This window comes from Pteronotus mesoamericanus, unplaced genomic scaffold (assembly GCF_021234165.1).
Source record: "Pteronotus mesoamericanus isolate MK-2021 breed Mesoamerican mustached bat unplaced genomic scaffold, CSHL_Meso_final scaffold_408, whole genome shotgun sequence".
NCBI classification, from domain to species: domain Eukaryota; kingdom Metazoa; phylum Chordata; class Mammalia; order Chiroptera; family Mormoopidae; genus Pteronotus; species Pteronotus mesoamericanus.
The window spans coordinates 264,165-277,709 of record NW_026555315.1 but is presented as its reverse complement, the minus strand read 5'-3'; the positions used below and the strand labels follow the sequence as shown (position 1 = coordinate 277,709).

The following is a 13,545-nucleotide window of genomic DNA, read 5'->3' as shown; positions in this document are numbered from 1 at the left end:
GCCTGGGCGGGAGGCGCTTGTCCCCGGGGCTCGGTCTTGGAGAGAGGAGACCGCCTGGCTTTCTCCCGGAGACGTTCTCCGCGTCCGTGTCTCTTCATTCCTGTTATCGGGGTCTTCGATAGGGGTTGCCTTTCAAAGGATGAGAATGTTTGAGACATTTAAAAAGAGAAACCTAAAAAAATAAAACGTTTCTAGAGTTCCTGTTGAAGTAACTTTTTTTATGCTTTTCTACAGTATAAGTAAACGTTACATCTTAGTTTGAAAGAAACCCCGGTATAACCGAGTGCACATACGTGCACAGGGCTGTGCGACCACCCCCGCTATCTAGTTCCAGAATAGTGTCGTCACCTGTGAAGGAAGCTCCGCACCCATTGGCAGTCACTGCGCATCGCCCGCCCCGGCCGTGGGCCCGCGTGTCCTGATGGCTCACGCGTGGAATCCCGCAGCCCGGCTGCTCTCGTTTAGTGTGACGTCTTCAAGGGCCCCCGCGTTGTGGCCTCGGTCGGCCTTTGTTCCTGTTTATGCCCGAATAGCGGCCCCTTCATGGTGCCACGGCCACTGCGGGTGACACCAGCCTGGACGCGCGCCCGCGCGCCAGTGTCTGAGCAGGACTGTCGCTTCCCTCGGTGTGTAACAGCAGCGTTTCGAACACGCTCACTGATGTAAGTGTCCTCACTTCGGAGGCCTTCCGGCACGGCCCGCCTGCCCGCCGGCCGCAGGGACGACGGGGCCCCGCACGGGCAGACGCACGGCCTGTGTCCTCAGGCGGCTGCCCTCCCGGCGGGGCCAGGGTGGGGCTCGGGACGCCCTGGGACGTGCGGCTCATTGCTGTGATGCAGTCGCTCAGGGTGCGGCGTGCAGGGTGGGGACCTGCCGCTCACAGCGCCTGCCCCCTGGGCCGTGCGGGGCGGGTCCCGGAGCAGCGCGTTCGCGTTAGGCAGTTCTGGGGAGGGAGGGGGATGGGGTTGCCATGGCTTGTTGGGTATACGTGGGCTCCTAGTGTTTTGCCATGAGTCACATGGAGAAGCCTTAGGTCACAGAAACCGTGGAAGGTCTGGCAGAATGTAGCCGAAGCCTGTCAGTCCGTCCACTGTGGCCTGTAGGGGACGCTGTGAGTCCTGCCCGAGCGCAGTGCCGCTCCTGGGCGGGCAGTGCCTTCACGCGAGCTGGAGCCCGCCGTGCGGCCGCGGCCGGGAGGCAGGTCCCCTGTGCCGGGCTGCGGGGCCTGTGTCCTCGGCCACCGTGAGATGCCCCTGTGGCTTCCTCGTCCCCAGGCTCTGGCTTTATTTTTTCCCACCTGATCATCGCTGTGGGGGAGACGAGCCAGGTGACCGTGCAACAAGTACCATGGAAATGAGGGAGTTGACTTTTATTTTTTTGTTACTGAATTTAGAGAAAAAGAGACATTGATCTGTTGTCCCGCTCATTGACGCACTCGTTGACGGGTTCTCGTACATGCCCTGATCCGGGGGCTCGAACCTGCAACCTTGGTGCCTCCCAATGACACTCTAACCCCCTGAACTGCTGGGCCAGGGCTGTGAGTTGATTTTTATTTCCCTTGAAGCGTATTCTTCAGCTCAAGAAGGTCCTGGGGCCACTCTCTCCAGTTTTGTAGTTGCTTTGCCAAGAGGTTTCTTTTTCCTTACATTTTTGATCACCTGGCTGCTGTCTCAAGAGTGTTCCACGTTTTCTGTTTTTTTCCTTCCCAGGGGGCAGGCGCACGCATTGAGGAGCTGCCAGCTGTGGGGAGGGGCTGGCGTCTCCCCTCGGCACTGACCAGCCAGTGGTGGGGAGTGCTCTTCATTTGGATGTCTCTAAGCTCCACGCTTAGGACCGGGGAGGTTCTTTTTCCTCTTCCTCCTGAGGAACAAAAAGATTTCCTCGAGGCGTAAAGAAGCCTGGCCCTCCGCCCCTGCCCTGTGTGGGCAAAGGATGAGGCAGGTGTGCCCTCGTTCTGCAGGGCACTGGGCGTGTGTGGGCCGCACCTCCGCAGCCTGAGCCGTGGCCTGACCTGCGGCCGGCGTCCGTGGGAAGTGAGCGCCCGAAACTGTCGGGAGGCAGCGCCCTGCAGGGCCAGGCGCGTCCCCTCTGGAAAGCCTAGGGTCTTTCTGGAATCATGCATCCTGTTTCCTTTTCTTTACTCGAAGGAGCAATTTGGTCTAATTGCTGTTGCCACTGCCTGGGCAGGAGGAAGCCGAGCCGGGCGCTGAGCTCTCCGGGCGACGGAGCGGTTTCGCCCTGAGCTCGTCAGACCTGAACAACGGAGGCCGGGCGCCCGCGAGCGTGATGCAACTTGCAGACGTGTTGTGCTTGTGCCGCAGGATTCCAGCTGCTCCCTTTGATGCACTTGGCTTCGTTTTCATCCACCTGTTCATTAGTGTGGGTTAGGCGAAACAGGTGAACTCATAACAAGCACCATCGAAACTAGGAGTTGATTTTTATTTCCCTTGAAGCGTATGCCTCTTGCAGCGATGATTTTTAACTCCTGTGGGAGGGAAACAAGTGTTTGGCAGCCTCACTGCACTGGAAGGCCCCTTTGCTCTAGCTCTGGAAAGCGCCCTTTGGGTTAGTCCCGCCGAAAGCAGTGGGGTGAATGCCAGTCGAGGGAATTCAAGGAAGGGAAGCGCGTCCTGTGGTCGAGAGCGGCCGTCCCTGAGCCCTCTGTAGCCCTGCTCGCTTCGCGGCGCCGGTTCTTTCTTGCCCTGCTGCTGGGAGAGTCCGGCCGCTTCCTGCCCGCACTGGGCGGCGGGCGGGAGGCTCAGTGCTGAAGCGGGCGGCCGCCCCGGGTGAGAGTGCGGCTGCGCTGGCGGCCGCCGCCCCTGTGTCCCCCTGTGTCCGGCGGTTAGGGTTGCGGCCCCTGCGCCAGGGGCTGGTCCTGGGCGCGAGGCTCCGCCTCGTTGAAGGGGAAACAGTTGCAAACAGCCACACATGAAGCCGGGCAAGCGGCAGGCTGCGTGCACCCTCAGCCCCCACCCCCCGCCCTCGGGCGCCCTGTGAGGGGCAGCGTCAGCGCCTCTGCCCCGGTGGGGGCGGCTGCCCGGCGCCTGCAGGTGGCTCTGCCCTGGGCGCTCTGCTGCCCTGAGGAGGCTGATGTAAGTGGGCCAGGCCCGCGCCCGGGGAGGCTGTAGCAACACCTGTGACCCCAGGCAGAGGTGAGGGCCTCGTTCCCCGCCCGCCCGCCCGCCCGGCTGCAGAAGGGAAGCGGCAGCCTCTTTCCTCAGAGGGTGGTGTGATGGCTAATTAGTGTGTGCTGTGCTCTTTGAAGATGAAAAGAAGCCACTTGATTATACAACACAGTTCTCATGTCGGCTTTGATTTCTTTTTTTTGCTGTTAAAATTTATTTCTTGTGGATTTTAGACAGGAGCAGGGGAGAGAGAAAGACGCTGATTTGTTGCCGCGCTGCCGTAGGCCTTTGTTGTTTTCACTGGCCGATTCCTGCACGAGCCCCGCCGGGTCGCCCTGCCAGGGCCGGTCGCTTTCCTGTTGGGGTTCCTTGGAGAGTCGCACCCAGTGGTTCTCTTTAAGGTTCAGCTTGGCCAGAGGACACATTGTCCAAACTGGGCTTCTTAGTCACAAGATGTGGTGGAGGCGGGGCTCTGGGTGAAGGAGAAGGTGGCGAGAACCATTTGAACGTGTTTGTTTTCAGAGTGGCATTTGTGTGACCGTTCTGTGCTCTTGCAGAATTCGGGTGAAACGTGGTACCCGCGGTTTCTCCGTGGGATTAGAGAAAGATGTGACCAGCCAGCTCTGACGCTATTCTAATTTCGCGTAACTCAGCATTTTACGTGGGGGAGGTGGCATGGGGGTGGCAGGAGTCTTGTTGAAACCTGTGTGTGTGGGGCACGCCTTTCACTCACCGGCTGGCCAGGTTCGTGCACCTGCTGGGTGACGAGGCCCCACGTCCTGCTGAACAGGTGTGCGCTTGCTGGCAGCCTGGTTGGGCCCACGCTTGGAGGACGAGAGGCCTTGCAGGCCGTAAGCGCCCCTCGCTTCCCCGACGGGTGCGGAGCCGGGCGGGAGCTGCTGGCCTGTGGCCTCCTCTGCGGGCCCTGGGGTCTCCCCGCAGCCACCCCCGACCCCACCTGCAGCTGCGTCCTTGGGCTGTGGTTCCTGCCGACCTCGCCCTTCCCTCTGACGCGGGCATTCCCTCAGGCTCTGCTGGGGGCGGCGGGCAGCTGACGTTTCTCCAGATTGACCTGTGACCTTAGGTTCCTGGTTTCCCCCTTGGTCCTGTGCATCTCTCTGCTTCACATCCTCTGTGTGCAGGGTTGTGTGTTTCCTGTCGCTTCTCCCCTCCCTGGGCCCCCGTAACGCGCGATGACGCTCGCTGCTGGCTGGGCTGAGTGGACGGTGCTCTGGCCTCCTCTGCGGGTTTCGTGCTCCCCTGCCTGCCCCCTGGGTGGCTCATCTCCACCTGTCCCAGGGTCCTTGGTCTGGAGCAGCGCTCCCCGCAGACGGGCGCTGGACCCAGCTGCTCGGTCCCGCGGCCGCAGCCGTGCTCACCTCCCTCAGTGGTGCCGCTCGGGGGAACTGGGTGTCAAAGGGACGCAGGGCCAGGGCAGGCAGCCCCGGTGGTGCTGTGCCCTGGGCAGTCAGGCCAAGGGAGGGTGGTTCTGTCGGTCCCCTAGCCCTGTGCTTGTGAGCCCCGGGTTCGGGGCTCTGCACTGCCCCCAGGAGAGGGGTGAGCAGCAAGGTGCGGGCAGGAAGTGGAGGAGCTCAGGCCCAGGCACTTCCTGAGCGTTCACGGGCGGGGGGTTCCTGGCTGTGGAGCCCGTCTAGTCGCGGGCCAGGTATGCCCACTCTTCGTCCCCTTCCTCCCAGCGTCTCCTGCCGTCTCACTTCCGCACGGAGCGGGGAGGGAAGACCCGCGGCCGGATTCAGCCAGAGTGTGCCCTTCCCTGCCCACAGAGAAGCCCCGGCCCCTCCCTAGCCCAGGATTCAGGGAGTGTCACTTGAAACAGGAATGTCTCCGTGCCTCCTGCTGTTGGGTTTGTCGTTACCACGTGGGCTGTTTAGGACATTTGCGTCCCGGCTGGGTGCTCAGTGGGTTGGAGCGTTGTCCCGATCCTGCAGGGTTGTGTGTTCATCCCTGTTCGGGGCACATTGAAGAAGCAACCAATGACGCATGAATGAATGGAACAACCAATAGCTGTTTCTCTCTCTCTCTCAAATCCATCAATTAAAAAAAATTCCAAAGAGCCAGGTGAATAAAACAGTGGAACCTGTTGTTACGAGCAGAGTGGTCAATGGTGTCAACGTGTGCCTGGGAACGAGGACAGGAAGTCACAGGCGTCAGTGTCACCTGGGCTCCGCTCTGGACGGCGCACCCGCGGCCCCTCCTGGGAAGGCATGTGCTCTGCCAGGGCTTCGGTTCTGGTGCCTCTCCCTTGATGGGTGGCTGGGCGCTAGATGTGGTTATCTTGTTTATTGAAACATTTCTTTATGAAGTTTAATTTCATGTATACATTTGTATACTTAAAAATCTTTATAATTTATTTGACACAAGTTGACTTCCTGTCAAGATGGAGGCATAAGTAGACATACTTCTCCTTGCACAACCACGGAGAGAATTACAACTAGATCTCGAAACAAATAACACCCGGAACTGTCAGTGGCGTAATGGACAATCCCACATTTACGTGCGGTGGATAAAAATTGGCAGGGACACCTTGGGAGCGAGTGATCCCAGCCCCAGGCCAGACTGCACAGCCCAGGGTTCCAGCGCCGGGAAGATGAATCCCCAGAACTTCTGGCTGTAAGAACCAGTGGGGGTTGGGACGGCAGAAGAAACTGCCGGATTTTCAGGAGACTTGGCTTAAAGGGCTCACGTGGACTTAGAATGTAAGTGAACCTACCCACTCTGGATTCACCACCAGGGCAGTAGCTGGAAGGATGCCAGTCGCATACGGGAAGTGGGTGAAGTGATTGGAAATGGGGTGTCGGGCGCACCTCCAGACGCCAGGCAGTGGCATTGTCCCCTCTCCAAGCCCTCCCCTCACGGGGAGCCACCAAGCAGCGACGCAGGTTCTCCTGCCCTGGCAACAACCCGAGGCTCCACCCCACACAATTTACAGGTGCCTTTTGTACAGTAGGCCCCAGTGCTGAGGGAGTCAAAGCAAGTCTACCTGATACACAGAAACACGCAGAGGGAGGCTGCCAAGTTCAGGAGACAACGAGATACGGCCCGAATGAAAGAACGGACCAAAACTCCAGAAAAAGAGCTAAATGAAATGGAGATAGTTAACCTATCAGATGCAGAGTTCAAAATACTGGTGATCAGGATGCTCAAAGAACTCACTGAGTGCGGCACCAACATGAAGGAAGAAGTGAAGGTTGTGCTAAGGAAGTAAAAATCTACAGGGACCCATCAGTGGAGGGGAGGAAGCTGGGATTTAAGTCAACCATTTGGAACATAAGCAAGAAATAAGCATTCAAACAGAACAGCAAGAAATAATTAAAAAAAAACAAACGAGGATAGTATAAGGATCCTCTGGGACATTTCCAAACATATCAACATCCGAATCATCGGGGCGCCAGAAAGAAAAGAAGAAGAACAAGAAACGGAAAACTTGTTTGAAAAAATAATGAAAGAAAACTTCCCTAAATTGGTGAATGAAATAGACATACAGTCCAGGAAGCAGAGTCCCAAACAAGTGGGACCCAGAGAGGCCCACACCAAGACACATCATAATTAAAATGCCAGAGATTAAAGATAAGGAGAGAATCTTAAAAGCAGCAAGAAAAAAAGAGACAGTTACCTACAAAGGAGTTCCCATTAGACGGTCAGCTGATTTCCAAAAGAAATCTTACAGGCAAGAAGGGGCTGGAAAGAAGTATTCAAAGTGATGAAAAGCAAGACCTACATCCAAGATGACTCTCTCCAGCAAAGCTATCATTTCAAGTGGAAGGGCAGATAAAGTGCTTCCCAGAGAAGGTAAAGCTAAAAGAGTTCACTGTCGCCGAGCCCTTATTACATGAAATCTTAAAGGGACTTATTTAGGAAAAAGAAGATCGAAACTATGAACATTAAAATGGCAACAAGTTCACAACTCTCAACAACTGAATCTTAAGAAACTAAGCAAACAACTAGGACAGGAACAGAATCATAGTATGGAGGTCATTTGGAGGGTCATCAGCGGGGAAGGGGAAGGGGGAGAATGGGGGGAAAGGTGCAGGGATTGAGGACCATAACTGGCCCCGGCTGGCGCGGCTCCGTGGACTGAGCGCGGGCCTGCGGAACAAGGGGTCTCTGGTTTGATTCCCGGGCCGGGCACCGGCCTGGGCTGCAGTCCAGGTCCTCCAGAGGGGTCTTGTGAGAGGCAACCCACATGGGTGTTTCTCCCCCTTTCTTTCTCCCTCTCTTCCCCTCTCTTTATAAATGAGTAAATAAGTAAGATCTTTAAAAAAAGCATAAGAACAAAATAGCCATGGGGCTGTCAGGAGCAGCTTAGGAAACGGAGCAGCCGAAGAACGTGCGGGTGCGACCCATGGACACGAACGGGGGCGGGTATTGGGTGGAGGGAGGAAAGGGGGGAAAAATTGGGGCAACTGTAATAGCAGAATCAGTAAAATACATTTTAAGATGTTTTTATTTTTAAAGGGGGGGAAGGGAGGAAGAAAGGGTCAGAAACATCGACGCGCGGTTGCCTCTTGTGCGCCCCTCGCCGGGAACCATCCCACTGCGGATGTGCCCCAGCTGGGAGTTGAACCAGCGACCCTTTGGTTCGCAGGCCGGCACTCAACCCACTGAGCCACGCCAGCCAGGGCCATAAATTATATTTAAAAAAATAATTTATTTGATCAAAAATTGTATTATTTTCATTCTGGTCCTTGCTGATTGTAATCAGCCATTTATCCTAACCATTGAAAATGTGCTTCCGATTAAGTTTTCCACATTTGGAAGTGTTTTTTCCTTCCTGATTTACACAGGGTTGAGAAACCGAACGGGCCTCGCCCTCGGGAGAAGAGAACAGCGGTCCTGCCACTCCTGGGGCTGGATGTGCCTGGGTCTGGCGGGTTCGCCCCCTCGGGAGCGTCCCTGGGGCCCCTGGCTGGGACCTGGTCCTGGACGGCCTGCGGTACAGGCCGTGCTGTGTGGCTGTGCCCCCACCCGGCGCCAGCCCTGGGCAGCTGGCTGGGCCCTTGATGCCCCTCCCGTTCACACTCCAGCCGACAGAGCCCCCAGCCCTGGTGGTGGGAGGGCTCTCCCCTGGCGCCGCCCGAGGGGTCTGCTGGCGGGGGGCGTGGTCGGTGCTGGATGTTCCTGTGTGAAGTGCCTAAAGGACTTCATGCCCTGTTCAGCTGCTGCCCTTTGCAGAAGGTGGGGCCCTGGGTGGGCTTTATCGCGGGCTTGAGGAGGCGTCCAGCCGGGAATGGGTTGCCGTGGTACTCAGGTCCTTCCTGCCTGTGTCCTCCCGTTTGTGTGTCCAGACAGGGCATGGCGCTGCTGCTCACCCCGGGGACCTGACTCGGGAACGCAGACCAGGCAGCCTGCTCCTCCCCAGCTCTGTCCTGTCTGCTGGTCTAGGTGTCTTCAGAGGGACCAGGGACCAGAGACAGGGCAGCAAGGGGCCCGGCGAGGCCCCGCACACGCCACCTCAGGGGAATTCACAGGTGCTGCGGGGGCCTTTTCTCCCCGGGCCTGGGCTGGAGCTGCTTTTCTTGGCCTTGACGTGATGGGGCTTCAGGGAGCCTTGGACCAGCCTCTCCTGCTTGGCAGCCAGGTGGACCTGCTCCCGAGCCGCTGACAGTGCAGTTCCCGGGCGGGGCGGGGACGCCTGGGGGGGGGTAAGTGGGTTTGCACATTGGGAAAGGCCAGCGAGGGAGCGGAGCCGTCGAAAGGGGCGGCTGTCAGAATGGTCCCCAAGAAACTCGTGGTGTTTGCACCTTGTGCTGGGCTCGTTTCTGAACACAACGCCCGGGCAGGCGTCCTCAGCGGCGTGGTGCGGCCCCTCGCGTGGCTGAGGGCCGCCGCCCCTGACACGGCCGTGCCCCCGCGGGCCGCTCGGGCGGCTTGGGTCTGCTGCTGCTGTGCCGTGGCGCAGCTGGCGCTGCTCCGCGCTGTCGGGAGGTCGGCGCCCCCGTCCGCTCAGGGGCTCCCTCCCAGTGCCCAGAGTCACTGTCCTCTCTGTGCTCCCGGGCGACCGGCAGTGACGATGCCTCTGTTTTTAGGTGAGAAACACCTGCGAACAGAACCACAGCCCTCATTCGAATCCATTTTTGTTCCTCTTCTGCTTTTTCCGCCCCCCGGCCTGTTACTGTCAGGGATCTGGCACATGAAGAGTGCTCAGCCGGAGCATCTTTACGCGTCAGAGCACTTAGGGTTCCTCCTCAGGGAGGGAGCCCAGAGGGCGCGACAGCCCGTGGCGGCGCCACCCTGGCCGTTGGGGCTGCTGCCCGCCCTCCCCTGCGCACGTCCGGCCCTCCTTTGGGTCCTCTTGTCTGCTTACCTGGACGGCCCTCGTGGTCGGTCTCGGCCCCTTCCCTGGGTCCTCCGCTCTGCCGCCAGTGGCACGTCTGTCCAGTTAGGGTGCATGTGTGTTGCTGTGCCCAGGATTAGGTAGTCACTGCCCCGCCTGCAACATGAAATTCAAGTCCCTCCATGGTTTCTAAGTAGGGAGTTCGTTATCTGTCACTTAACAACCCACCCTGAAGCCTGTGGCTTAAAATAGCTGCCAGTGTCCATGTGTGTCCTGTGAGTCCACAGGCCAGGGCCCAGGGTTACTTGTCTCTGCCCCCGAGGTCAGGGGCCGGGGCCGAGGAAGGCGCAGCAGGGACGACCCGCAGGCCTGGGCTCAGCTGGGCCTGTCCATCGCGGCGGCTGGGTTCCCCGGGGTTGTCCCAGGGGCAGGTTCTGTGGAGCAAGTGGCCTGGGCCCCAGGGTCACAGTGTCGTGTCCCCAGGCTCTGTTGGTGAAGCCGCCGGAAGCCTGTGGCTGGGGCTGGTGAGCGGAACCCCACTGACCCTGGCTCGGGGTGGAGGACTGTCAGGCGCGGCCGCAGCGGCCGCCCCGGGACTCACCCAGGCTGCACGCGTAGGAGCGGAAGGAGCCGCCGTCCGTCATGAAGCCGGGGCGCCAGCATCAGCTGGGCCGAGCCGGGGGCACAGTCACCCCGCGTGGACACCCTTTCTGCACGGACCGGCGTGCCTGCCTGGCACCTCCTGCCTGCTCCCCCAGACCTGACGCTCCACGCTGACGCCTCCTTCGGGCCCTGCCTCCTCACTGCCTGCTCGCCTGCGGGCTGCCGTCCGCCCCGGAGAGCTGCCCCGCACGGACGGCTGTTTCGACCCCCTCCCCGGGCACAACCGGGCTTCGCATCGCATGTTACGCCCCCCCACCCCCCCGTGGGGTTACGGGTGGTGTGGTGGAGCTTTCTGGCTCTCTCCAAAGCCGTAAGTCCCTGACAGGAAGGAACCCAGTGTTGCTGCTGAGTACTTGTCTGTAAAGGATGGCTTGTGTCTAAAGGATATTAAACAGCACACATTCGAATTTATGTGGGGGAAACTAACTGTGATTGTGTATTTCACATAAATTAAACCTAGGGAAGAGTTCTTAAAAATAGGTTTTTGGACAAACAGTAGGAATATATACTTACTTGGTAGGAGGCGTTTCTGACGTCTTTGGCGAATGCATTTGACATTCATTTGCATTTTGTTCTCAAAGTGGCTCAGAGAACTAGGTACTGTCATTGCCCTGTGTTACATTCCGAGGAGACGGGTTCAGAGCAGGCAGCTCCGTCTCAGGAGGCGGCCCTAAAGCCAAGCGTCCCAGCGTTTCCCCAGGGCTGCGTCCGCTCAGCGCTGCGCGGATTCGGTAGGTGGAGGCGAGGGCCTCCCTCTTCTTGTCAGCTCTGCGCTGCCTCTGCGGAGACCCCCGCTCTGCCCACCTGCTCCATGTGCCTGCTGGCTCACGATGTCCTCTGCCCTCTCCCAGCGTCGTCATCTTGATTGGTTCCCTTTGCGGCCGTAACGCCTGCCTGGACCTCCTTTCTTTTCCTCTGCCGCCCCTTCTCCACGGGGTCTCCCAGTCCCACCCCTGCTCTGCTCTTCCTGCACCCTGTGCCCGCCGCCGCCTCCGGCTGGGAGTCTGTGTGCGGAGGGTCAACCTAAGGTACACGTGCGTTTTCGACTGCCGGGTGCTGGGAGCCCTGGCCCCGTGTTGGTCGGAAGTTGTGGCTTCGCAGCCTCCGGGACCGACAGTGAACAGCGTTGCCCATTGCTGGCCTTGGCCTGCGGCTCTGCAGCGCAGAACCTTCGTGAGGAGCCGTGCACGGATTCTGCCCGACACTCCTCCTGACCGGGGCCCTGCGCCTCTGTCTCACATGGCGGCTGTGACTCGTGCAGCTCCGACTCTCCCGCCGAGGCCCCGGGTGTTTCCCCCGGGTGGCGTTGCTCGTGCCCAGGCCCACCCAGCCATGCCGGCCCCCTGGCTCTTCACAGCTCTGCCGGGAAGAGAAGCTCAGGGACCCAGGTGACTTCCCCCTTGTCGCGGCCGAGACAGTGCACCAAGTCGCGAAGCGGGTGTTGCAGGTGCGGCCCCTGGGCATCCAGGGTCCCGCCCTGCCTTTTATCAGCGCCCAGCACATGGCAGGGATGGGCCCACCTGAGAGGTGTCGGCATGCAGCGCGCGCCTCTGGGGCGTTCACAGTTCCAGGGCAGAGTTGATGGCGGAAGTGCAGCGGTGGAAAGGGCAGGAGAGAGCGTAACATCTGCCGAGGGCTCGGCCCGGCGCTCTGCAGAGTGATCCAGGCCTAGGGAGGGAGTCGACGGGGCGAGGCGGCCACGCAGCGGAGCTGGGGGCCCTTTCCGGGGGAAGCCGCAGCGTTCAGTGTGCGGTGACAGCCCCGGCCTGGGGCCTGAGCCCTACGGCTTGGGCGTCTGTGCTGCACGGGCCCAGGGCTGGTCGGTGGGGGGGGGGGTGTCTCCGAACGAGAGGCCGCTGACCAGGGTGTCAGGGAGGTCTGTCCGCCTCAGCTGAGCAGCTCATGGACCGTTGGGGCGGGGAGCTTGCGCAGGAGGGCCATGCACGTTCAGGTGGCGTGAAACAGAAGCCGTTCCCGCCTTAGTAGTTAAGGTCTCTCTTCGAAGGGGAAGAGCTCGATTGGCTGTGTCTCAGAAGTGCTCCGTGGTCCAGGGGCTCGGGTGCTTGTGGGAGTCGTCCCATTTGTCTTCCAGACTCCGGGGCGTCGGGTGAAATTTCAGGTTGAGAATTCAGGGGGCTGCAGATCTGAGTTCGGCGGTGGTCCTGGTTACAGGGCAGGGGAGCTGGAGACGGCGCGCTTGGACCCCTGTGGACGTCCGTCCGTGGGCCCAGGTGGCCAGCGCTGCCCGGTGGTGGGAGGCGGCGGCGGAGGCGGACGTGCTCTGGAAGTAGGGGGCCTCCCTCCTCGGTCGGCTGCGAGTGGGTGAGACTTCAGGAACAAGCCCTCGGTCCTGCCTCTGCCTGAGATGCTCCAACCTGCAGCTTTTATCCCTGGGTGGCTTTCTTTATGCCCAGATAACTGCAGAAACTTTCCGACAGGCCAGTGCCCTCAACGTCAGCGTGGGCACATGTCCGCAATGAAGCCCCCCCCAGGAGTGACCGCACCCCTTTTTGTGATGCCCTTCTGGAGAGTTTCTTCTCCAGTCTCTGTAACTCCTTCTTATTTCGTGTATAGAAACCATTCACCTGTTGTTCAGCAGTGAGTATTCAGAAGAAAAATTCCGGAAAGTGCAAAGAATTGTTTTGATAATTTGTTTTAAATTTGTAAATGAACCTGCAACATTTTAATGGAACTTTTTTTTTTTTTAGGCACAAATATTTAAGCATGGAAAGCGTGAAGACTGTTTACCCTATGGTAAGCCTCGTCTGTGAGAGGGTGTGTTTGTGATGCGTGTTTGTTCGTGTACGATTGTGCCTCCATAACATTGTGCTCCCAGGCGCTGCAGTCTGCACCTTGCTCTGCTCTGACACTGTCACAGTTCTGTGGTTTTTGTTTTGTGGGTGCGCGTGTTTTGATACTTGGACTTTTCAGGCTTTGTGTGGGAGGTCTGGGTTCTGGGGACTTAGTGATGTCGGCACAGCCTCTGGTCTCCGCTCGCTTCCTGGGGTCCCAGTCGCGGCTGTGTTCTCTGTAGGTACGGCCACCGGCCACGTCTTCTGTCCTTTCAGCTCATTCTCTGTAGATTGAACCTCACTTTGTAGGAACGAGAACAGTGGTTCTTGCTCCAGAGGTTGGCTCCAGACCCAGAGGAGTTTCTGTGTTTCAGAAGATAGAGGAATCAGATTTGCGTAGTAGAGGAATCAGATTTGAGTAGTAGAGTCTGCTTTCTATTTTTTATTTATTTACTTGGAGAGAGAGGGGAAGAGAGGTGAAAGAGATGGGGGGGGCGGGGCGGGGCATTGACTGGCTGCCTCTCGTACACACCCCGACCAGGGATGGAACCCAACACCCAGACCTGTGCCCTGACTGAACCGGCGGCCTTCCGCTTTGCAGGATGACGCCCAACACACTGAGCCACGCCAGTCAGGGCACAGCAGAGTCTGTACTCCTTATGGAGAACTT

At 58.9% G+C, this 13,545-nt stretch overlaps 1 protein-coding gene across 1 annotated transcript in view; it reads left to right on the top strand.

The window, feature by feature from the left end:
- Window positions 1–13,545, top strand: part of TBCD (tubulin folding cofactor D) — a 120,777-nt gene that overhangs the window by 16,152 nt on the left and 91,080 nt on the right. The window contains exon 8 of the mRNA XM_054593195.1: window positions 12,792–12,837. Within this exon, the coding sequence (XP_054449170.1) occupies window positions 12,792–12,837 (46 nt within the window). The remainder of the gene's footprint in view (window positions 1–12,791; window positions 12,838–13,545) is intronic.